General features: G+C 29.9%; 2 protein-coding genes across 2 annotated transcripts; one reads left to right on the top strand and one right to left on the bottom strand.

Annotated features, from left to right (window-relative positions):
• Window positions 1–924: 924 nt before the first annotated feature.
• LOC142239507 (uncharacterized) lies at window positions 925–23,535 on the top strand. Its single transcript, XM_075311298.1, has 24 exons — window positions 925–1,459; window positions 1,521–1,629; window positions 4,989–5,555; window positions 5,620–5,823; window positions 7,785–7,922; window positions 8,301–9,773; window positions 9,841–9,969; window positions 10,034–10,087; window positions 12,778–12,870; window positions 12,936–12,953; window positions 13,040–13,318; window positions 13,811–14,287; window positions 14,371–14,623; window positions 14,697–14,822; window positions 18,813–18,816; window positions 18,923–19,436; window positions 19,494–19,901; window positions 20,093–20,230; window positions 20,296–20,421; window positions 20,486–20,521; window positions 20,581–20,691; window positions 20,743–20,883; window positions 22,512–23,040; window positions 23,093–23,535. The coding sequence occupies exons 1-24, from the start codon at window positions 1,124–1,126 to the stop codon at window positions 23,355–23,357; spliced, it is 6,528 nt and encodes a 2,175-aa protein (XP_075167413.1). The 5' UTR covers window positions 925–1,123; the 3' UTR covers window positions 23,358–23,535.
• Window positions 23,423–26,346, bottom strand: ND-B14 (NADH dehydrogenase (ubiquinone) B14 subunit). The gene is made up of 3 exons (XM_075308935.1): window positions 26,148–26,346; window positions 25,930–26,045; window positions 23,423–23,672 (listed from the first exon to the last, which is right to left on the bottom strand). The coding sequence occupies exons 1-3, from the start codon at window positions 26,275–26,277 to the stop codon at window positions 23,544–23,546; spliced, it is 375 nt and encodes a 124-aa protein (XP_075165050.1). The 5' UTR covers window positions 26,278–26,346; the 3' UTR covers window positions 23,423–23,543.
• Window positions 26,347–26,537: the final 191 nt, after the last annotated feature.

Raw genomic sequence — 26,537 nt, 5'->3', positions numbered from 1 at the left:
AAAAAAAAAAACGCATAAAATTTGCAAAATCTCATCGGTTCTTTATTTGAAACGTTAGATTGGTCCATGACATTTACTTTTTGAAGATAATTTCATTTAAATGTTGACCGCGGCTGCGTCTTAGGTGGTCCATTCGGAAAGTCCAATTTTGGGCAACTTTTTCGAGCATTTCGGCCGGAATAGCCCGAATTTCTTCGGAAATGTTGTCTTCCAAAGCTGGAATAGTTGCTGGCTTATTTCTGTAGACTTTAGACTTGACGTAGCCCCACAAAAAATAGTCTAAAGGCGTCAAATCGCATGATCTTGGTGGCCAACTTACCGGTCCATTTCTTGAGATGAATTGTTCTCCGAAGTTTTCCCTCAAAATGGCCATAGAATCGCGAGCTGTGTGGCATGTAGCGCCATCTTGTTGAAACCACATGTCAACCAAGTTCAGTTCTTCCATTTTTGGCAACAAAAAGTTTGTTAGCATCGAACGATAGCGATCGCCATTCACCGTAACGTTGCGTCCAACAGCATCTTTGAAAAAATACGGTCCAATGATTCCACCAGCGTACAAACCACACCAAACAGTGCATTTTTCGGGATGCATGGGCAGTTCTTGAACGGCTTCTGGTTGCTCTTCACTCCAAATGCGGCAATTTTGCTTATTTACGTAGCCATTCAACCAGAAATGAGCCTCATCGCTGAACAAAATTTGTCGATAAACACATTTCGAACCGAACACTGATTTTGGTAATAAAATTCAATGATTTGCAAGCGTTGCTCGTTAGTAAGTCTATTCATGATGAAATGTCAAAGCATACTGAGCATCTTTCTCTTTGACACCATGTCTGAAATCCCACGTGATCTGTCAAATACTAATGCATGAAAATCCTAACCTCAAAAGAATCACCCTTTATATCTCACTAACACTAAACTAAAAATAAGAAGAACAAGAAGCATAACCTTTTTTTTTTTGATAAATATCAAGAAACAACAAGAATTTCATAGAATTTGTTGTTAGAAGTATATTTTCCATTCGAAAAAACAACAAACAAAGAAAAATCGCAACAACACTGTCTAACTAATGTTAAGCTAGTAAGCTAACTGGCTAAGCAAACCCCATTTACTCAATGAAAACATGGATGATAAGAAGAATAGTATACAGGACTACTATTCATCGGTCTGTCGAACCTGTCTTTCTAATACTGGGGATTTGCGACATTTGACCACCCTTATTAATGAAAGTGTGCGTCATGACGATGATAAAATATCGTATATGGATTGTTTGGCTTACTGCCTGCCTCAAGGTAGTTGGGAAGAAGACGGGAATGATATGCCCGGCAAAATATGTGCAGATTGTGCCACAGCTTTACAGGTGGCCTATTGGTTTTTCAAAAATGCCACTAAAGCTCAGGAAGTGCTTAAAAATCGTATAAAGGAATTGCAGGAGAAACAAAAACAATTGGAAAAACAAGTGAGTGAGAATTAATGATGACAAAGAATAAATTGATTAATCCTTTGTGTTATTTTCGTAGGCGGCTATTACCCAGGAAATAAAGAAGCCCAAGAGGTATCGTTGCAAAATATGCAATACAAAATTGGAGACCAAGCGATCTTTGAAAGATCACGTCAAGTTACATTTAGGTAAGTGATGCAAAAGTGAGTCATATTTTTTTTGCCCAGCTGAACAGTAGAGTGGGGTATGGTATACAAAACCTCAAATAATTCGTCAGTGATTTTTGCCAATATTTAGTTCATTATTGATCTTTGTCATTTTTACGAAAGCGTGTGTGCAATTAAAGGGTTTGTGATTACCTGGTGAATAGAGTATGCCTAACCATCCAGGCGATAAAGTTATCTTCTAACTACCCAAATTTTTAGATATTAGTGAAGACTAACTACCTTGCATTGTAGTGGGGATATTTGGGCAGCTGATTAACTTTCTTCATAGTAGACTACAGTTGTAGCACAATTTCGATTGCTGGACCCCATGGCCCTCGCCTTTTCCATTTGGTGTATACCGCTAATAGATGCTGGCAGAACATTAATTTGTGTAACTTAGGGTATGGTCACACTAGACAAATATTTGCACAAAACGTGCGTCAAACTTTTTTCCAGGAGCCCTTCGAAATATCTTGATAAAGTTTTTGGAAAATACTCGTATCGTGATATAATGCATTCAATATGAGCTAGATATGTTTGCTGGTTTGACTGTGGCGACGATTTCAAATATTTACCCAGTGTGACCATACCGTTAGATCCATGCTGTTCTTAAGCTAACAATTCTCAGCGTTGTATCTCCTCAGTTTGTGGGTGAAGCTATTACTCAAAGCTGTTATGGATCCATAACCCAAAACTAGGCCACATAATCTATAAGAGGCCGCATAGGTTATTGTCTTCCTAATGTCGTTTTAATTAATTTCTTAACCATCTGCTTGCAAAACTTGGCCACATAATCTATAAGAGGCCATCCAATTTATTCATAATAATTTCTTTCTTGAACAGATACTGGTGGAACAAAAATTTCTGCAACGTAGACCCATGCTGTTTCTGTGTTGAGCCTGCATAGGTTATTTAACCGTTCCCTTTCCCTTTCCCTTGTCTTCCTAATGTCGTCTTAATTAATTTCTTAATCATCTGCTTGCAAAACTACGCCACATAATCTGTAAGAAGCTGCCCATAATTTATAAGAGGCTGCATAGGTTATTTAACCGTTCCCTTTCCCTTGTCTTCCTAATGTCGTCTTAATTAATTTCTTAATAATCTGCTTGCAAAACTAGGAAACTTAATCTGCAAGAGGCCATACAATTTATTCGTAGGTTGTTGGGCCGTTCCTTTGTATTCTTCATGTCCTCTCAAATAATTTTTTAAACATCTGTTTCCGTAGTATGTATTTGGCAACCAATTGTCCTAGTTTACCAAATAGAAATTAGATATCGGACGCCATTAAAAGGATCTTTAATTTAGGCATCGAAGGAGATCATGTTTAACTCTCTAATACCCCTGGCCGACTTTGCGGCCCTCATTAAAACCGAAAGCTTTTAGTGAAACATATATACTTGAATTTCTCCTAAACTTCATCATGACTTACTACCTATTTCAAAGAAACTAATCTGCGTGTGAACCAGGGTTGGTTGATTTTGGTCCATTTTCGTAAAATTGGTATTTTTTTCAAAATTTTCTACAGAAATACCAGTTGTTACTATATGTGTATAAGTCAATTAATCATTCTCTCAGAATCAAAGTATCTTGTATACCAGAAATAGACAAAATCTGAGAGTGCCCCGCTGTAGATTGGAGAGAACCAAGCAAAGAATATATTTTGCGGGAAGTGTTTTATATAATGATTTACCCAATACTATTAAAAATATTCCTAATATTGCATTATTAAAATCAGCTTCTATGAAGTATCTTTTTGTGTCTATAGAAACACTTTTGATATGAAAGAAAGTAATTTAAAGTAATATCGAATAATAAGTTTTCAGTTTTCTATGAAATATACCACCATAGTTAATTATTTTTGTATTATATAAAAATAATAATTATATAAATTTTAAATTGCACCAGATATGTAAGATTGCCTACTTGCCTCAAATATGCCACTATGGGCGCTGAGGCTATAAGTTAAATTATGTGAATTGTAGCAAATATGAATTCTAAATAAAAAAAAAATAAAATGTTGACAAAATTTTCTGTTGAAAAAAAAAAATTTGAACAAAAACTTTTCTATAGAAATAAAATTTTAACACTATTTTTTATAGAAATAAAATTTTCCCAAAATTTTGTGCAGAAATAAACTTAAAAAAATTCAAGTTAAAGTTTAATTTTAGATACAATTTTTTTTCATTAGAAGCGATAACTATCTATAGAAAAAAAATTTGACAAATCTTTCTATAGAAATAAAATATGTATTGACTAAATTTTCGATAGAAATAAAATTTTGGCAAAATTTTATATAGAAATAAAATTTTGGCAAAATTTTCTATAGAAATAAAATATTGACAAAATTTTCTATAGAAATAAATTGGCAAAATTTTCTATAGAAATAAAATATTGACAAAATTTTCTATAGAAATAAAATTTTTGACAAAATTTACTATAGAAATAAAATTTTGACAAATTTTTTTTTATAAATAAAATTTTGACAAAATTTTCTATAGAAATAAAATGTTGACAAAATTTTCTATAGAAATAAAATTTTGACAAAATTTTCTATATAAATAAAATTTTCACAAAATTTTGACAAATTTTTTTATATAAATACAATTTCCTATAGAAATAAAATTTTGACAAAATTTTTTTATATAAATAAAATTTTGACAAAATTTCTTTAGAAATAAAATTTTGACAAATTTTTCTATACAAATTAAATATTGACAAAATTTTCTATAGAAATAAAATTTTGACAAAATTTTCCAAAGAGATGAAATTTTGACAAAATTTTCTATAGAAATGAAATTTTGACAAAATTTTCTAATGAACTAAAATTCTAATATATTTTTCTACAGGAATAAAATTTTGATAAAATTTTCTACAGAAATAAAGTTTTGTTAAAATTTTCTATAGAAATCAAATTTCGACGAAATTTTCTAAGAAATAAAATTTTGACGACATTTTCTATAGAAGTAAAATTGTGACAAAATTTTGTATAGAAATAAAATTTTCTATAGAAATGAAATTTAGCAAATTTTTTTTAGAAATAAAATTTTAAACAAAATTTTCTATAGAAATAAAATTTTGACAAAAATTTCTATAGAAATAAAGAGAAATAAAAATTTGATAAAATTTTGGAAAAATTTTAAATGATATTAATTTAATTTGGAAAAATTGTCCGCTGATACGAATTTTGGTCTTATTTTGGAAAAATGTTGGTCCAAAATAAAAATTCATTGTGACAACGCTGGTGTGGACATATAAACATGAGTGCTTTTATTATCAGGATATACTCCCACATTTTACCTAGAATATTAAATACCATAGTAATAAATTCCCCTCATTTCCAGATATAATCGCATATATATGTCAATTGTGTACATTTGAACATCATCAGCGTCACAATTTAATGGAACATTATCTGCTTGTACACGGTGTTGAAGCTACACCGGAACAATTGAAGCCCACAACAAAAACTTCACCTCCCAATAAAAGTGTGACCTTAACAACTACAACCAGCCAATGTGATAGTACAATAAGGGAACAAATCAAATTGCAAACACAACCGCAAGCATGTCAAGTTTATGTTGAAGCACCAACAATACAAAATACCCAAGATATTATATATACCACAACATTACACCAGTCACAGTCACAAACCAATCGAAATTTTATATATACGACGACGACGGCGACTACTGATACTAGTGCAAATGCTACATCAGCTATTGGAAATTCCATGGAGGGAAATTTAAATTCAACAACAACAACGTCACTTTTTGCTCCCACAAATACAGATAATTTTACATTTAATACATTTGAAGGGGATCACCTTAATGGTCCAAATGATCCGAATATTGTTAGTAATGAGTTCATTGTCATGGCTGATGGGGCTGTGGAAAATGTTATGGGTAAAGGTAAGCTTATACTTATTGGAGAGAGATAAGTTGTATCTTTAATAAATACTCGCTTTTATTGTAGGTGTTGTCATAGAGTATATAAATTCTGGAGAAGATGGTACTATATCTTTAGAAAATGGTATAGTTTTGGATAATACCATTTTGCAGGTGCAAAATCCCACTAATGAAAATTCAAATGTATTAATGGGACAAAATGATGTGGTTCAAATGGATGTGGATGATTTGATTATTGAAGATCCAGAGAATTCACCAGAACAAACCCAAGGTAGGTATAATAATGAATGGAGAAGATCAAAAAATATAAAGGGAAGAGTCTTTGGGGAGCGTGGAAGCTATGTTCAAATATTAACCGATGTGGCTGCAATTTTTGCTTTATAAAATCAGATGATGCCTTATGGGATTTCATTGCATCAAATATGAATAGGATTGGGCATATTTATGGAAATATTTTGATACACAAAATTTTCATGAAAATCGTTAAATAATTGTGACCAACATAGAGCGACATATAGACCCAACGGTAATTTATTTAAAGGGAAATTATATCAATTGAGAGTAAAATGGAATAAAGTCATAGTAATATGGCCTTTAAGTTGCTTTCAACCCTTTGAGATCCTCCGGACCTAATGGAATTACTCCGAAATAAATGCAAGCAGTGCCTGGTAGAATTATTCCATGGTTGATGGCGATATAAAAAAATCTACTGTATCTCCCAACAAGATAGCCGAGCAGTTCAATATTCGCGGGATGTCTGGTATAAGCCTGTAAAGGGAATAAATTAACAAAAAAAATGTGATGTTCCAGGGAGCCACTGTAGTGCAATGGTTATCATGTCTGCCTTGCATACAAAATGTCATGGGTTAGGTCCCAGTTTCGATCAAACACCAACAAATTTTTCATTGGTGAATTATTCCATCTCAGTAATGCTGGTGATATTTCCTAGAAATTCATCTCAATGGTTAAGTTAGGTTAGGTTGTGGGGTATGACATCAATTTTTGTGTTGAAATTGATGTCCACTTAGACCAGTATAGGTTCATGTGATTCCTCGATGTGATCTTTCAATCTTCTTCCTTTCGATGCGGTCCGCTTTGTCCCAGAGCTTCCTCCTGCTCGTTCTCTTTGAAAGAAATCGTAGAACATGAATGAACATGGACATGACATGATGAATGCAAGTATGTCCCTTAAGCTGCACTTCCGCAGATCAGTGAGAGTCTGAAAGAAAAAGGAGCTCAGTATCTCGTTTCTTCTAAAGGATAAAGCTGGATACTGCCACAGGAAATGGTACGAGTCCTCCGTAACTTCCGAATCCAGACACCATCTACAGATATCATCGTCTTTAAGTCCTATTCTTACCGTGTGTTTCCCAAGTGTGTTATGTCCTGTTATGATACCAATCAGTGGCCACAATTCTTCTCTGTTCATCGACATCAAAATTTCGCAGTTCCTACGTTTCTTTTCGTCCCATATCAACTTGGTTTGCTCGCAACCAACCGAAGAAATCCAGCGTCTTCGTCATAGTTCGTCATATTTTACCTCTATCCTGTAATGATAAGAAGACAGTGGAGGAAAAACGTCCGCTAGCCAGCACATCCGCTTCCTCATTTCCTATTATCCCATAGTGCCCAGGTACCCAGCACAGAGTTATTGTGCTGGACTGAATATTCTAAGTGAGTATCACTGTTTCAAACCTAGCCTAACCAACATATTCCACCTGAACTAGATTATGTGGGTATACCTCTAGCCATCAAATAGACTAATCGACCTTTACAGCCTGATGTTGATTAAAATCGACTAATCGAACTTTAACGAAAAAGTCGAACTTGAAATATGATTTTTTATGCTGAAAATGGATCATCTCATCAAAAGTCAACTTTTCAATAATGCCAAAAACTGAAGTCGACTTTCTAAAAAAATTTAAATCGACGCCTCCGAATGTGGAAATAGACGAAAAAGTAGACTTTTAAAAATTAAAAAAAAAATCAAAAAGTTAAAAAATGGATATTTTTCAAATTAAAAAAAAAATCGACAAGTTCACTTTTCCTAATTTTGAAAAATATCAAAAAGTTGACTTTTCCAAATTTTGAAAAAAAATCAAAAAGTTGACTTTTCCATAGCAAAAAAGTCAACTTTTGAATTGTCATCACAAAAACAAAAGGAATTAAAATGAAGCTGTTTTTTTAAATCATAAATATTTTCCCCAAAATGACCTGAATATTTTCTTACAGATGTTCCTCCGTCCCCAATCGATGAGGATATGATACCCGCCACTTTTATTGAGCAACCAAAAAAGAATAATTGTAAGATATGTGCCAAAGAATTCGATACACAATTGGAGCTCAAGAATCATATGCTGACACATAGTGGTATGTTTTAGTTTTGCATTTTTTTTTTGAAATCTACACATAAATAAATATTTTTTCTCTGTAATCACGAAATTAATTGATCCTAAAAATTTTTAATTGAAATTTCTTCAATCACAGGGGCCAAAATATGACCAGCGTCAATTAAAAAAATTAATGAAAATTAAAAATATTGAAAAAAATTAATTATTATTAATTAAATTTGGTGATTTATTTTTATTTTAATTAAAAAATTAGTTAAGACAATTATATTTTCTAAAATTCAATTAAAATTTTAAATGGAATTTTTTTGTGATTTTATGTCAGTGTAGAAGTTTTAAAACTGAACCTCCCTCTATTCTCGATGGTAATTTTGTTTCTTTTTTTTAAATACAATTTCAGAAATTCCTCATTTCTTTTGTGAACAATGTAATTTCTATACATTCTTCAAAATCGATTTACATCAGCACTATAAAAATAAACATAACATACAACCAACAAGTAAACAATTACAACCGAAAAATAAACAAAATAGAACTTCCGAAGTTGACATGGATCCCGAAACCAAGAATGCTATTGTACAGAAAATCGAAAGATATGCCAGATCACCACGATTGGTTTACAGTTGCGATATATGCTTTTATGAATGCGATTTGAAGTACGAAATTCGTAGACATTATCTTGCCAAACATAGAATGCAAGTACAAGATATACAACAGAGACTAACACGTAGCTGTGCTAAAAATATTCAACCTATATCGATATTAACTACATCTGTACCAGTTTCTACTGCAGCGTCAGTAGTAAATGAAACGCCACAGACGCAATCACTGACGGTGACAAATGCTAAGGTTAAAGTAAATTGTAATAAGAATTTGACGCCAGTAAGTTCTGTGGAGGAGCCTCAAATGCCAGATTATATAAATGGTCTAAATTGTCGCAAATGTAATGAGGTATTCTTTTATCGTAATAAACTTTATGAGCATTATAAATTGCACAGTGCTGCAGAGGAAGCTTTGAGACAACAGAAACAAGTAGCAAAACAAATTCAGAAACAGACACAAATTAATTGTATACCACAACAGGCGGTTCAAATCCAACCAACAATAAGCAGTGAGACACAATTAAGTCTACAAATCCAGGATACAATTGAAGCCAACACTCAAAATCCACAGCAACAGCAGACGGATTCTTTGCATTTGCAATTACAACTTCCTGCAAATATACAGCTACAACAACCAGAGCATTCCGACCTGCAATTGGAGGTGCAACAACCAGCTGATACTCAATTACAAATACAACAAGATGTCCAATTACACCGGCAGCAACAAGATACCCAATTACAATTACAAAATCCAACAGATATACAAATACAATATCCGGAACAAACAGCTCTACAAGCGATATTACCCCAACCCCTATTACCCCAACCACATCAGGAAGTTGTTATAACCACAACTCCTTTGGACAACACATCTTCCTTACAGACATTCAATAATGTCGATCCTATATCATTGGTACTTACACCGAATAATACCACCTTAAATAATCATTCCGCAGCCCCCCTTACTCCCTCATCAAGTTCAACATATACTCTGCCATCCGATGCCATACCACAGATAGTAGAAATGGAACAAACCATTGAAACTGATATGGATTTTGATTTTAATGGTGATGCATTATTTGAAGATTTTGATGATGTCGATGTGGAAAATGAAGCCGATGATATTGTCTTGACATCAGATGATGATTTCGATGATATGCTAAAGGAACAGGGAGAAACACAAACCCAAACGGCTACATCATATTGTGCACAATGTCAAAAATCATTTATAAGTCAATATCAATTTGAAAATCACATGTTCTTGCATAGAGGTAAGATAAGACGTATGAAATGGTCATTCCAAACATTATATTTATTTGTATTCTTGTTTTTTCTTAGGGCTGGCTCCTTATCGTTGCGAAATGTGTACGAATCTCTATAACACCAAGCGTGCTTTAATCCGTCATTATAGAGCTGTACATAAAAAGATTCCCTCTCGGGATATGATCCAGGCGAAGGGAGATAAAGGTTGTTGCTACCATATATATAATATTTTTTGATTGTTTATTTAAATGTTTGTTATTTTTTTCAGTATACGTTAATGACAAAGCTTCTACAGATTATACGAATTTAGAGGAATCACAGGGTAAGTTCATAATAATTTCATTTCTTTAGGAAATTTTTGCAAAATTTCATTTCTATAGAAAATTTTGTAAAAATTTCATTTCTATAGGAAATTTTATCATAATTTCATTTCTACACGAAATTTTGTCAAAATTTCATTTCTATTGGAAATTTTTGTAAAATTTCATTTCTATAGGAAATTTTTGCAAAATTTCATTTCTATAGGAAGTTTTTGCAAAATTTCATTTCTATAGGAAATTTTACCAAATTTCATTTCTTTAGAAAATTTTTGTAAAATTTCATTTCTATAGGAAATTTTGTCAAAATTTTATTTCTCTAGGAAATTTTGTCAAAATTTCATTTCTATAGGAAATTTTGTCAAAATTTCATTTCTATAGGAAATTTTCTGAAAATTTCATTTCTATAGGAAATTTTTGCAAAATTTCATTTCTATAGGAAATTTTGTCATTATTTAATTTTTATAGGAAATTTTGTTATAATTTCATTTTTATAGGACATTTTGTCAAAATTTTATTTCTATAGGAAATTTTTGCAAATTTTCATTTCTATAGAAAATTTTATCAAAATTTCTTTTCTATAGGAAATTTTGTCAAAATTTCATTTCTATAGGAAATTTTCTGAAAATTTATTTTCTATAAGAAATTTTTGCAAAATTTCATTTATATAGGAAATTTTGTCATAATTTCATTTCTATAGGAAATTTTGTCATAATTTCATTTTTATAGGAAATTTTGTTATAATTTCATTTCTATAGGAAATTTTGTCAAAATTTTATTTCTATAGGAAATTGTATTAAAATTTCATTTCTATAGGAAATTTTCTGAAAATTTCATTTCTATAGAAAAATCTCTGAAAATTTCATTTCTATAGGAAATTTTCTGAAAATTTCATTTCTATAGGAAATTTTTGCAAAATTTAATTTCTATAGGGAATTTTTGTCAAAATATCATTTCTATAGGAAATTTCGTCAAAATTTCATTTCTATAGGATATTTTCTCAAAATTTCATTTTAATAGGGAATTTTTGTCAAAATATCATTTCTATAGGAAATTTTGTCAAAGTATTATTTCTTTAGGAAATTTTATCAAAATTTCATGTCTATAGAAAATTTTGTCATAATTTCATGTTTACAGGAAATTTTGTTAAAATTTCATTTTTATAGGACATTTTGTCAAAATTTTATTGCTATAGGAAATTTTTGCAAATTTTCATTTCTATAGAAAATTTTATCAAAATTTCTTTTCTATAGGAAATTTTATCAAAATTTCATTTCTATGGGAAATTTTTGCAAATTTTCATTTCTATAGGAAATTTTGTCAAAATTTCATTTCTATAGCAAATTTTGTCAAAATTTCATTTCTATAGGAAATTTTGTCAAAATTTCATTTCTATAGGCAATTTTGTCAAAATTTCATTTCTATAGGAAATTTCGTCAAAATTTAATTTCTATAGGAAATTTTCTGAAAATTTCATTTCTATAGGAAATTTTTGCAAAATTTCATTTCTATAGGAAATTTTTGCAAAATTTCATTTCTATAGGAAATTTTTGCAACATTTCATTTCTATAGGAAATTTTTGCAACATTTCATTTCTATAGGAAATTTTGTCAAAATTTCATTTCTATTGGAAATTTTTGTAAAATTTCAGTTCTATAGGAAGTTTTTGCAAAATTTCAAATCTATAGGAAATTTTGTCAAAATTTCATTTCTATTGGAAATTTTTGTAAAATTTCATTTCTATAGGAATTTTTTGCAAAATTTCATTTCTATAGGAAATTTTGTCAAAATTTCATTTCTATAGGAAATTTTTGTAAAATTTCATTTCTATAGGAAGTTTTTGCAAAATTTCATTTCTATAGGAAATTTTTGCAAAATTTAATTTCTATAGGGAATTTTTGTCAAAATATTTCTATAGGAATTTTCATCAAAATTTCATTTCTATAGGAAATTTTCTCAAAATTTCATTTTAATAGGGAATTTTTGTCAAAATATCATTCCTATAGGAAAATTTGTCAAAATATTATTTCTTTAGGAAATTTTTGCAAAATTTCATTTCTATAGGAAATTTGGTCATAATTTCATTTTTATAGGAAATTTTGTTATAATTTCATTTCTATAGGAAATTTTGTCAAAATTTCATTTCTATCGTAAATTTTCTGAAAATTTCATTTCTATAGGAAATTTTATCAAAATTTCATTTCTATATGAAATTTTCTAAAAATTTCATTTCTATGTGAAATTTTCTAAAAATTTCATTTCTATAGGAAATTTTTTGAAAATTTCATTTCTATAGGAAATTTTCTGAAAATTTCATTGCTATAGGAAATTTTCTGAAAATTTCATTTCTATAGGAAATTTACTGAAAATTTCATTTCTATAGGAAATTTTTGCCAAAATTTCATTTCTGTAGGAAATTTTATTAAAATTTCATTTCTATAGGAATTTTTGTCAAAATTTCATTTCTATAGGAAATTTTCTGAAAATTTCATTTCTATAGGAAATTTTGTCAAAATTTTATTTCTATAGGAAATTTTGACAAAATTTCATTTCTTTAGGCAATTTTGTCAAAATTTCATTTCTTTAAGAAATTTTGTCAAAATTTCGTTGCTTAAGAAAATTGTGTCAAAAGGAATACCCATTAGTTTTTGGTTTAACTATTGGCTAACTAATTATTTTTTTTTCTTACTTTCAGTTACAACATTGATGTGTGCCAAGTGTACATATGAGTCAACAGATTTTCCCAGTGTTCAATTACATTTAAATACAAATCACAGCATACATGAAGGTGAGATTGCACTTAGTTGGATATTCCATTCCATTAATTTTCTATCTTTTCTTTTGTATTTTCAGATTCTTATATTTTAAAAAGTAAGTTATGTTGTTAGAGTATTTTGTTGTTTTCTCAAACCAAATTTCTTATGTGATAAATTACTAACTAATTTGTTTTATTCCAGAACTTCCCTTTGAATGTCCCCGGTGTATTCGATCATTTTCAACCAAAGTAAAACTCATACGACATTTAGAACGTAATCACTCATCAATACCCATTAATGGAACCCAAAATCAAAGAAATGTCACAGATTCTCAAACCATCAACACATCCCCAACGACAACAACTTCCACAACATCTACAACAAACACAACAATCAACACGGATCCTAATCCTTCGCCTCCTCCTACATCAGCATTAAATGTAGATTCTGTAAATATGTTGCAAGTGAATGATATAAGCGGTAAGATTTTCCAGGTCAATAATAATAGTAATGTGAACAATAATAATAATAATTATAATAATGATGCACCTGGAAATTCGATCAATATTGTTAATAGTGATATAATCAATAACTCTAATGATTAGAGATCAAGCGAGAAAGAGATAGGAAAAAAAGAAAGAAAAACAAAATATATATTTTTTTAACAAACATCCAAAGATCAGTGTTTGTTTGCTAATAGCACAAATTAAAATGTTAAGGATGGGAAGCACCTTTTTATTTGTGTAGCCTTTTTTGTTTATTATTTTGACTAATAGTATTTGGATTCTATGTGTCTTGAAATGAAAAAAAAAATATTGTTATAAACAATGATTTAATGGGTATGGTTTTCTGTCTTATTCTTCTCCACCCCAAACCCTCAAATTTGTATCCCTTTTTTCATTTATTTTTATTTGATTTATAAACCTTTAAAAAAATACATATATATGTGGACGCTACCAAAAAATCTATAAGATCTGGATCCTGGGGAAGGGTTTAACAATGAAATGCAAACAAAAGATATCGAAAATATTGAATCCATAAATGACAAAACCAATTTGGGAGATCTGGTTTCCTCCACCTTTTCTATGACTTGTCCAGGCTTGGAAGATGAGTTTTCTGTTACAGTTTCTCCTACAAACATTAACGATTTATCGTCAAGTGATCTCCTCTCACCGGATCTGGTTAATACGGATATTACGACAAATGCGGATATCTTTAAGACCGAAACTGATTCTTCCTACTCCTCGGATAATATTCAAGGAACAAATGCTACATCAGATTTAATTCTCTACAAATGTGGAGCATGTGAAGGAACTTGTACCACTTTGGAACAAGTTGGTTTACACTCTAAAAATCCCGAATGTCGCGATCTTATTAAACAATCGAAATCAAGCAATCCCTTCTTAAAATGCCAAGTATGCGATGCAAAATATCAAATATGTATTTGCTGAAACGTCATCTCAGACGTCACATTGAACGTAAATATAAATGCCCTGGTTGCTCCAAATCGTATATATGCAAAATTGAATTAGATCTACATCTAAGGACAATACACAATACTGGGCGACCTTATAAATGCGATAAATGTCCCAATAGTTTTCGTTTCGCCTATCATTTGAAACGGCATTATGACATAATACACTTTGGTAAACGTCATCTATGTTCCGAAGTCAATTGTAATCGCCAATTCAATACATTGGAGGAATTAAAGGAGCACAAATTAACCCATGGAATTATAGCTCACACATGTAAATATTGTCCGAGTACATTCAAGAGACGTATATTGTAAGTTTTATTATTCAACAGTTGATTTAAAATTTTTGTGAAATTTTAATTAAAATTTATTTTCTTACATTAGATTGCGTAAGCATTGTGTGTCACTGCATAAAAAGAATCTAAGCGATGATGAAATATCTTCCCCTTTGGATATTACTGAGGAACATGGCCCAGAGGAATCTAAGGAATCACCAACAAATACCAATTCGTTATGAGTAGTAGTAGTATAGATGTTGTTGCAGTACCTCTTCCTCCTCTTCAAAAAAAAAGTAAACTTCCATTTCCAACGTTTTCTGTTTATAGCTTATATAGCACTCTGCAAGCTATATTCACCTTATATTTTTCCCTGAAATTCTAATGGATAATCTTATTGCTTTAATACTTGTGTTAAACAACAAGGTTCGATTTTCACACCCAAAGCTCTAAATTATTTTTGTACCAAATTATTTAATGTATACTTAGTTACGAAAACTTATAAAAAAATAAATAATTTAATTAATTAATTTTTCAAATAAAACCCCGTTGGTGTTACCAAAGCATATGGTGTAATTCTTTAAATTTGTGACTGAATTAGATTTACGGTTGTCACAGTTGGTAGAATTCTATCAAAAATGCTAGATTTTTTACTCTATGGTAAATTGGTGGAATTCTTAATGTTTTAGTACATTTTGCAAGTTATTCCTCTCCAAATAAGATAGAAATTAAATTTTGACACATTTTTCTATAGAAATAAAAATTTGACAAAATTTTCTATAGAAATAAAAATTTGACAAAATTTTCTATAGAAATAAAATTTTGACAAAATTTTCTATAAAAATAAAAATTTGACAAAATTTTCTATAGAAATAAAATTTTGACAAAATATTCTATAGAAATAAAATTTTGACAAAATATTCTATAGAAATAAAATTTTGACAAAATTTTCTATAGAATTAAAATTTTGACAAAATTTCTATAGAAATAAAATTTTGACAAAATTTTCTATAGAAATAAAATTTTGACAAAATTTTCTAGAGAAATAAAATTTTGAAAAAATTTTCTATAGAAATAAATTTTTTCACAAAATTTTTAGAAATTTTTAGATTAGAAATAAAATTTTGACAAAATTTTCTATAGAAATAAAATTTTTAACAAAATTTTCTATAGAAATAAAATTTTGACAAAATTTTCTATAGAAATAAAATTTTGGCAAAATTTTCTATAGAAATAAAATTTTGACAAAATTTTCTATAGAAATAAAATTTTGGCAAAATTTTCTATAGAAATAAAATTTTGACAAAATTTTCTATAGAAATAAAATTTTAACAAAATTTTCTATAGAAATAAAATTTCGACAAAATTTTCTATATAGAAATAAAATTTTGACAAAATTTTCTATAGAAATAGAATTTTGACATAATTTTCTATAGAAATAAAATTTTGACATAATATTCTATAGAAATAAAATGTTGACAAAATTTTCTATAGAAATAAAATTTTGACTAAATTTTCTATAGAAATAAAATTTTCCATTTGTTTTGTTTTGTTATTGTTGGTTTTGTTCTTTAAGCATTGTTGTTGTTTTTTTATTTCAGCTTAAAACCATACATTGACTAAACTACAAGAGTAGCTTAACCAACAGAGGAAAAGAATGTTTGTCAAATTTATTTTTATTAAATTTGACAAACATTCTTTTCCTCTGTTGGTTAAGCTACTCTTGTAGTTTAGTCAATGTATGGTTTTAAGCTGAAATAAAAAAACAACAACAAATAAAATTTTGACAAAATTTTCTATAGAAATAAAATTTTGACAAAATTTTTTATAGAAATAAAATTTTGACAAAATTTTCTATAGAAATAAAATTTTGACAAAATTTTCCATAGAAATAAAATTTTGACAAAATTTTCTATAGAAATAAAATTTTAACAAAATTTTCTATACAAATACAATTTTTACATAATATTCTATAGAAATAAAATTGTTCACAAAACTTTCTATAGAAATAAAATTTTGACAAAATTTTCTACAGAAATACATTTTTCACAAAATTTTCTAGAGAAATAAAATTTTGAAAAAATTTTCTATAGAAATAAAATTTTGACAAAAATTTTCTATAGAAATAAAATTTTGACAAAATTTTCTATAGAAATAAAATTTTGACAAACTATTCTATAGAAATAAAATTTTGACAAAATATTCTATAGAAATAAAATTTTGACAAAATTTTCTATAGAAATAAAATTTTGACAAAATTTTCTATAGAAATAAAATTTTGACATAATATTCTGTAGAAGTAAAATGTTGACAAAATTTTCAATAGAAGTTAAATTTTGACAAAATTTTCTATAGAAACAAAATTTTTTATAGAAATACAATTTTGACATAATATTCTATAGAAATAAAATTTTTCATAAAATTTTCTATAGAAATAAAATTTTGACAAAATTTTCTATAGAAATACAATTTTGACATAATATTCTATAGAAATAAAATTTTTCACAAAATTTTCTATAGAAATAAAATTTTGACAACATTTTCTACAGAAATCATTTTTTCACAAAATTTTCGATAGAAATAAAATATTGATAAAAATTTTCTACAGAAATAAAATTTGACAAAATTTTCTAGAGAAATAATTTTTTCACAAAATTTTCTATAGAAATAAAATTTTGACAATATTTTCTATAGAAATAAAATTTTGACAAAATTTTCTATAGAAATAAAATTTTGACAAAATTTTCTATAGAAATAAAATTTTGACAAATTTTTCTATAGAGATAAAGTTTTCACGAAATTTTCTATAGAAATACAATTTTAACAAAAATTTTCTATAGAAATAAAATTTTGACAAAATTTTCTATAGAAATACAATTTTGACATAATATTCTATAGAAATAAAATTTTGACATAATATTCTATAGAAATAAAATTTTTCACAAAATTTTTCATAGAAATAAAATTTTGACAAAATTTTCTATAGAAATAAAATTTTGACAAAATTTCTATAGAAATAAAATTTCGACAAAATTTTCTAATGAAATCCAATTTTGACAAAATTTTCTATAGAAATAAAATTTTGAAAAAAAAAAAATTCTATAGAAATAAAATTTTTCACAAAATTTACTATAGAAATAAAAATTTGACAAAATTTTCTACAGAAATAAAATTTTGATAAACATTTTCTATAGGAATAAAAGTTTGACAAAATTTTCTATACAAATAAAATTCTTCAATTCAGCCTGGCTGCATTAGGTTTTCTATAGGAAAACTTCAACTCTGTCCGGCTGAATTAGGTTTTCTATAAGAAAACTTAAATTAGGTTTTCTATAAGAAAACATAAATTCAGCCTGGCTGAATTAGCTTTTCTATAAGAAAACTTAAATTCAGCCTGGCTGAATTAGCTTTTCTATAAGAAAACTTAAATTCAGCCTGCCTGAATTATGTATGGTCCAAGTGGGCTTAATTGATTAAATAAATGTTTGAATTGAATTGAATTTTGTTTTCTATAGGAAAACTTCAATTCATCCCGGTCGAATTAGGTTTCCTATAGGAAAATTTAAATTCAGCCTACCTGAATTAGGTTTTCTATAAAAACACTTAAATTCAGCCTGGCTTAATAAGATTTTCTATAGGAAACCTTCAATTCAGCCCAGCTGAATTAAATTTTCTATAGGAAAACTTAATTTCAGCCTAGCTGAATTAGGTTTTCTATGAGAACACTTAAATTCAGCCTGGCTTAATAAGGGCTTCTATAGGAAAACTTCAATTTAGCCTGACTGAATAAGGGTTTCTATAAGAAAACTTAAAATTCAGCCTGGCTGAATTAGGTTTTCTATAGGAAAACTTAATTTCAGCCTAGCTGAATTAGGTTTTCTATAAGAAAACTTAAAATTCAGCCTGGCTGAATTAGGTTTTCTATAGGAAAACTTCAATTCAGCCTGGCTGAATTAGGTTTTCTATAGGAAAACTTTAATTCAGTCAGGCTGATTGAGGTTTTCTATAGGAAAACTTACATTCAGCGCGGTTAAATTAGGTTTTCTGTAGGAAAGCTTCAATTCAGCCTGGCTGAATTTGGGATTTTATTAGAAAACTTCAATTTTTGTTGGAAAACTTTACTATTATACAGTTCCTAGATTTCTTGTAAAAGTTTGTTTTTTGCTTATTAGTTTTGCCTTTTCTTTGTACCGATTGTTATTATTTTCATTTATGCTTTGCCTAGAACCGTTAGTTCTGAAGATAATGTGAAGAAATAAATCTTTTTTAAGGCTATTTCATTCATATCGGTTTGATCATCCATTGAGAACGAAGAGTTTATTTTTCCTCGCTTAGAAAATGGTCAATATTAAATTTTTGCCATCTGAACAAGTGTTTCAAAGTAGTACATGTCGCTGTTGTCTATCCAATGATCGTCTATTGATCTCAGTGCATACGTCATCTTCTTTTAATGATAATAAAACATTGCATGACTATTTGAATGGGCTTATTGATTACCAGGATGATATCCATTCTGATCATATCTGTTTACGATGTAGTAAAGCCTTAGGGGTAGCTTATCATTTCATTAAAATGTCCTTGGAAAGTAAAAGGCAAACAGAACAGAAATCAAAAAATACTATTAAGATCATATGGCTTGATGACAATATGGGGAATCCGAGTGGACCAAGTGAAGAGAATTCCGATTCGGAGATAAATAGTGGAGAATATAGTCCAGATCCAGTAAATAGTCCAGAAAATTATGAAGGAGAAGAGTTTATTATCTGTGAATATGAAGAAACTGTTGTTGTGGAACAAGAGTTGAGTCATCAAAGGAATACAAAGCCTACTGAAAACTCTAAGCAAGAAGGTAAGTGATTGGGAGAAAAAGAAACTATGTTAAGGGAGTGCTTATTTTTCTTGCCAGATTTTCAAGGACAATCCGTAGAACAAGAGGTGAACACGGATTCACAACTTCGAAGTTTTAAGGAAATTGTCCGGGAAAGCTTGATGGAACAAGAGGATCTCGCTGAAAACGCCATTTCCATAATTTGGCTCAATAATGAAGACGGAGTTTTGAATGATAAAGTGACGCATGAATTGGAATCGGAATTTAAGCGGAAAGATGATATTATCTATAAGGCAAATAATGGGAAAATGGATGGGAAGAAGACAGCAATCTATCCGGAGAAATATTTTAATACCAAACCAGATGATCGAACCATAATGGAATTGGACGAATGTGAATGGAAATTGGAACAAACAAATATGAGTACAAAAGAAGAGATCGTGTGGAAAAAAGAGATAGAATATGATTATCAACAACAAGAAAAGGGTAAATAGCCAAGAAATTTATTGCTTCTATATATGGGAATAGTCTACATCTTACATGAGGGGTAAAGTCACATATTTTTTTACCCTCAATAACTTTAATGTGAGATGCAGTAATTCCCTTAAATAATCTTCTTAAATCCTTATGCTATATTATGAAAGTTTAATGCATTTTTTCGATCTTGCCAATAATAGGTCATGGATCAAAGGAGGCTATCATCATTCCTCGGACTAAAGCATCACCATTGCCTAGGAAATTCAAATGTTGTTATTGCGAGGACATTTTCGACTTTCACGAACCGCTAATAGAGCACACTCAACGTATACACAAAAGTAAACAAAAATATCAACAAAATTCTTAAAGACCACATTTCATTGTCCAGAGAATACTATTACAGAAATTCTCCCATTCAAATGTAAGATGTGTCGGTATTATACATGTTTCATTGAAAGTCTAAGGAAACATTATGAATATATTCATAAATTAGATGATGTGGAAAATCGTTTATATAAAACCAAAGAACGTAAGTAGTATCCTCAAAATCGTTTATTTTCTAAGAAATCTTCCATCTATCTATCGTTTCAAAGTTTTGGTTTTATCAGCTGAATTGGAACCTTTTCAAGGTAATGTGGTTATACAAATCAAGCATGTTTAATTAAAATTTGTAATAACTTATAATTAGATGTAACCTATGAATGTTCTCAATGTGAATTTCAAACTAATTCACAAACTGATATTGAAAATCATTTGGAGGGACATGGCTTACGAGCTGAAGAAAGAGGTAAGGTTAAAGGTAAGGAAAATCCATAAGATTTATACTTTTAATCTTGTGATTTTATTACAGGGAATTTTACTACCACCTACCATAATTGTCCATGCTGTTACCGTCGATTTGTTGATAAAACCGCATTGAAAATCCATATAACCACTACTCACAATCGTCAGGAAGGAGGAAATACTATCGAACATAAATGTGATAAATGTGGTTAGTAATATTGATTTTTTGTTTATTTTTTACAACATAGCTTGACTGAATTGTAGTTTTCCTAAAGAAACCTTAATACAGCAATGCTGAATTGAAGTTTTCCCATAGAAAACCTAATTGAGCCAGGCTATGTTGAAGTTCTCCTATAGAAAACCTAATTCAGCCAGGTTGAATTGAAGTTTTCCTATAGAAAACCTAATTCAGCTAGGCTTAATTGAAGTTTTCTTATAGAAAACCTAATTCAGCTAGGCTGTATTGAAGTTTTCCTATAGAAAACCTAATTCAGCCGGGCTAAATTGAAGTTTTCCTATAGAAAACCTTATTCAGCCCGGCCGAATTGAAGTTTTCCTATAGGAAACCTAATTTAACCAGGCCTAAATGAAGTTTTCCTATAGAAAACCTTATTCAGACCGGTTGAATTGAAGTTTTCCTATAGCAAACCTAATTAAACCAGGCTTAATTGAAGTTTTCCTATAGAAAACCTAATTCAGCCGGGCTGAATGGAAGTTTTTCTAAAGAAAACCTAATTCAGCAAGGTTAAATTGAAGTTTTCCTATAGAAAACCTTATTCAGCCCGGTTGAATTGAAGTTTTCCTATAGAAAACCCAATTCAGCCAGGCTGAAGTAAAGTTTTCCTATAAAAAACCTTATTAAGTCAGGCTGAATTTAAGTGTTCGTATAGAAAACCTAATTCAGCCGGGCTGAATGGAAGTTTTCCTAAAGAAAACCTAATTCAGCAAGGTTGAACTGAAGTTGTCCTATAGAAAATCTAATTTAGCCAGGTTGAATTGAAGTTTTCCTATAGGCAACCTTATTCAGCCCGGTTGAAATGAAGTTTACCTATAGAAAACCTTATTAAGTCAGGCTGAATTGAAGTTTTCCTATAGAAAACCTAATTCAGCAAGCTTGAATTGAAATTTTCCAATAAAAAGCCTAATTCAGCCTGGCTGAATTGAAGTTTTCTTATAGGATGAATTAGCATCCAGGCTGAATTGAAGTTTTCCTAAAGAAAACCTAATTCAGTCAGGCTGAATTGAAGTTTTCACATAAGAAACCTAATTCAACCAGGCTTTATTGAAGTTTTCCTAAAGAAAACCTAATTCACCCAGGCTGAATTGAAATTTTCACATAAGAAACCTGATTCAGCCTTGCTGAATTGAAGTTTTTCTATAGAAAACCTAATTCAGCTAGGCTGAATTGAAGTTTTCCTATAGAAAACCCACTTCAGCCGTGCTGAATGGAAGTTTCCCTAAAGAAAACCTAATTCAGCAAGGTTGAATTAAAGTTTTCCTATATAAAACTTAATTCAGCTAGGCTGTATTGAAGTTTTCCTATATAAAACCTAATTTAGCCAGGTTAAATTGAAATTTTCCTATAGAAAACCTAATTCAGCCGGGCTGAATTGTAGTTTTCCAATACAAAACCTAGTTGAGCCAGACTGAATTGAAGTTTTCCTATAGAAAACCTAATTCAGCCGGGCTGAGCGGAAGTTTTCCTATAGAAAACCTAATTCAGCCTGGCTGAATTGCATTTTTCTTATAGAAAAGTTAATTCAGCAAGGCTGAATTGAAGTTTTCCTAGAGAAAACCTAATTTTCTATAGAACGTTTTGTTTCTTCTCATTTTTAGGAAAACAATTCCAACGGAAAAGTGCTCTCATCACTCACGAACGTTACTGTGACTTACGTCAATCTGTATCTTGTGATTTTTGCAAATTGAAATTTTCTTCAGTTTTCAATTATGAAAAACACTTGGAGAGTGAACATTCTATCGTAATCAAACACGAATGTGAAATATGTCACAAAACATTCAAAACATCCTCATATTTGGCTGTGCATAGAAGACGACACAACGAGCGTTATTACAATTGTAAATTATGCCCGAAAACATACATAAACAATGCTGAATTACAGGTCCATTTGAAAAGAATCCATAATGGAAACAAATCAAAAGTGTGCCCTATATGTAAAAAATTTTTTAGCCAGGTTCAAGAGTTAAGAGAGCATATGAAGATGGAGCATAAAAAGAAGTCGATTAAATGTAAATATTGTGATTACTCTTCTACATCAAAGTATGCAATGGAAGTACATCTATATAGACATACGGGAAAACCATATAAATGCAAATTTTGTACAAAACAATATGTCCTGAGAAATGAGTAAGTAAATTTTAGTTATTTTAGCCGTTTTTTAAACTATTCTTGTGTATAGTATACGAATACATTGCCAAAAGATTCATGACTATGACTTACCCGATGAAGAGCTTGCCGCTATGTTTTTTGATAAACATGGCTTTGTAAGCCGTTTTGATGCATTTTCCCAAAAGCCTATTGATTTGCATTTAGACGTTGTCGATGAAATGGATTTGGAAAAGGAATTGAAGGAATTTAATATATCCATTGAGGATATCATAAATGATTTGATTAAGCTACATAAAAAGGATAATAGCATGGAGGTCACCGAAAATTTCGTTTAAAGATGACAATGTATTATATATGGTTGTATATATGGACATTTGCTTTAAAAAATTATATAAATGAATTGTATTTTTTTTTTTTTTGAATTGTTTATTCACTTGTTATTAATATCACTTATAACATCTTGTAATTTACTTTTTTGTTGTTGAAAATTATACTACTGTTTTGAAATTGAAATCGATATTTTAGTTTACACCTTGAATGAATTTCGATAAGAAATCAGTTGGCTTGGGTTCTTGGGATTCCTTCCAGTAGCGCATAATATGGCCCTTTTGTTTCCAAATTTCAATTGATTCTTTAAGTTCCATTTGGCCCTGTAAATAAATAAGTAAATAAATGATACAACTCAAAAAATTTTAATAAAGAAATAATGAGGGATTTGTCTGTCACATATCGTGTACACAGAAAAAAATATTACCAATTAAAATTTTAGTTGAATTTTGAAAAAATATTCAATTAAAAATTTAATTGTTTCAACAAATTTTATAATCGAAAAAAAAAAAATCAATCACAAAAATTAATTGTATCCTATTTTTTAATTGACTTTGGTGATTGATACTATCATTTCTGTGATTGAAGACATTTCAATTTAAAATTAATTGGATCAATTAATTTCGTGATTGAAGACAAAAAATATTTTTTAGTGTGTATATTAATCTTTCGTTACTTATATTGTAGTGTATCGTTAATTTGCAAATTTTAGGAAAAAGCTAGCCCTCTAGCAAATATTGAAAGCCCTACAAAAACATAAAGTTCTTGTTCTGGAACCAAAATCACTTCCTGAATCGATCTAGCTGTGATTTGCCATTCTATGCAAGGCGGCAAAGCAATGGCTTAGCGTGGGCTGACATTATACCTAATTTAAGTATCGGCCAATTTTCACCAGCAGCTATATGATGTCTCTAGGCAGTCGTCCTTCATCATTCGTAACAAGTAGTGGCCTTTCGACCAGTACTATACTGCACAGATAGGATGAAAATGCTCACTGAACCGCGTTCGTGTGGGGTTTCCCCAAAGACCCTCAATAACAAGCTTCTTCGGAAGATGATCTCATGATCATGACATACTTCTATGGCGTATTTCTGATAAACTAAGCAGAAGAAAAGTCCTCAATTATCTTGTCTTCAGCATTAGCGGTACAGACAAACAAACCTTGTTGGCTACATATAATGCAATCGGAAGGGCAGTTGTAAAATATGCAGTAAACACAGTTTAACTAACAATAGAATGGACTAACGTCCAGACCTGTCAGTACGCTGGCCATTCGAAGCCTCCCTGTGTTTCATAGGGTCAAAGCATTACCTCTTTTCGATGCAATTTGGTGATTTTGATAACTAATTTGTGGATAGCTTTACATCAACGAGAAAGGTCGCTGTCGATCGTCACTATAAAGAGGTACAGATCCAGTTTTCTATTCAAAAGTAGACAGGATCCAGACTGATCTGAACTAGATTTATGTATATACTTTAGAGGAAGCAGTGAAGAGCTGTAATATTAATTCTCTTTACGTAGTTCGGGTTAAGTTAGATTAGATAGAGCATCAGTTAATTATTTTAGGCGTACTGAGCACGGCTGCCATTCGTGCCAAAAATAATCTACCAAAATTTTACCAAAAATCTACCAAATAAAAAGTCCTATCTTAAATTTTTTGATCAAAATTTTGTGGTTAGTATGAAAAAAGGTTTTTTCTTCGAAAGAAATGGTTTATTATTTTATTTTTGTTTAGAACTTACTCACAATGGACTTTGATCGAAACTCGATAAGTAAAACTTTTAATAATATGGAATTTATAGACATTTTTTTGTCAAAATTTTATTTCTATAGAAATGAAATTTTGTCAACATTTTATTTTTATAGAAAATTTTCTCAAAATTTTATTTTTATAGAAAATTTTGTCGAAATTTTATTTCTATAGAAAATTTTGTCAAAATTTTTATTTCTCTAGAAAATTGTGACAACATTTTATTTCTTTAGAAAGTTTTGTCAAAATTTTATTTCTTTCGAAATTTTGGTCTAAATTTTTAGTCCTAAATGAAATATTTGTAATACCTCTTAGTTGGAGAGGAATATTTTTTGTAAAATCTACCAAAACGTCAAAAATTCTACCAATCTACCAAACAGTATAAAATCTACCAATTGGTAGAACCGTGGTACTGAGACTATTCAGTCCATTGTGGTGCCACAAGTAATAAACTTCGAACTACCGGGGCAATTATACTTGCCACGGTAGACTAGAGTTTGGAAGCATTGTCCTATTTGTAATCAAGGGTAGGCGTCTCTAGGCAAATGTTCGGCTCATCACCAGACTTTATCAGGTTAAGTTTAACGGATCTCTAGCGCTGTAACTAATTGAAAATAGGATTTGCTTGAAATTTTAAACCTCCAATAGCAATTAAATGGCGTACGACAATGAACGAAAGACGCACGTTTATTTCTGTGTTTAGTTTGTCTGGCGTTTGTTCCCATGCTATAGTAATTTTATTAACTGAATATTTATATACTTCTATCCCGGCTGGTCTAATTTGTTTGAATTCGTCATAGTATCGTAAAATTTCATTCCATCAAACATACCTTAATAACCAACATATCGATGACCCGCACGTCAGAGACATTGCGATGCTTCAAGAATTCCTCACGCAATTTCTCGCGGCATTGTTCCACAGACAAGGGAATATCATAGTCATTGACTGAAATATGTAAAACAAAGTGGTATCGATTAAATGCTCCATCCATAAAATCTTAAAAAAGTGGTCTATGACATAACAGATGTTTGTCCACCACACACTTACCAATGTAGGGAATCTGACGGTACCAGGCTTTGTATAAATTCAATGCACGCCTGCGGGCCTCTTCGCGGTCAACAGATAGAATTGGACGTACTTGTTGTACGGCTCTTTTAACAGCTTCACGACCAGCCATGATTACAATCTACTCCTAATAGTTTTCCTCTAGTTACCACGAAAATATGGGAAAAATGACAAATGTCAAAATTTTGTGCTTTGACAAACACAGCTGTTGTCCATGTGTGGTGAACTTGGCAGCACTACAAAACAACAACAGCTGTACACCAAAACCCAATATACAAAATGAGATTTACATAGTACAGCATTTTATAATACACTCATAGGAAAAAGTCTGCTAATAAAAACAGTCGGTGTTTCCTATTATGTTTTATGGTA

This window comes from Haematobia irritans, chromosome 5, assembly GCF_050003625.1.
Source record: "Haematobia irritans isolate KBUSLIRL chromosome 5, ASM5000362v1, whole genome shotgun sequence".
NCBI classification, from domain to species: domain Eukaryota; kingdom Metazoa; phylum Arthropoda; class Insecta; order Diptera; family Muscidae; genus Haematobia; species Haematobia irritans.
The sequence above is the reverse complement of the archived record's forward strand: the minus strand, read 5'-3'. Positions and strand labels throughout refer to the sequence as shown.

What these genes read in the sequence shown, in the direction of transcription:
- ND-B14 (XM_075308935.1), bottom strand. Translation starts at nt 26,277, where the DNA reads ATGGCTGGTCGTGAAGCTGTTAAAAGAGCCGTACAACAAGTACGTCCA. An exon ending in CCGTCAGATTCCCTACATTG is followed by an intron (nt 26,046 to 26,147) that starts GTAAGTGTGTGG and finishes TACATATTTCAG; the next exon opens with TCAATGACTATGATATTCCC. An exon ending in TCGATATGTTGGTTATTAAG is followed by an intron (nt 23,673 to 25,929) that starts GTATGTTTGATG and finishes ATTTATTTACAG; the next exon opens with GGCCAAATGGAACTTAAAGA.
- LOC142239507 (XM_075311298.1), top strand. Translation starts at nt 1,124, where the DNA reads ATGGATGATAAGAAGAATAGTATACAGGACTACTATTCATCGGTCTGT. An exon ending in CCAGGCGAAGGGAGATAAAG is followed by an intron (nt 9,970 to 10,033) that starts GTTGTTGCTACC and finishes TATTTTTTTCAG; the next exon opens with TATACGTTAATGACAAAGCT. An exon ending in GAATTTAGAGGAATCACAGG is followed by an intron (nt 10,088 to 12,777) that starts GTAAGTTCATAA and finishes TCTTACTTTCAG; the next exon opens with TTACAACATTGATGTGTGCC.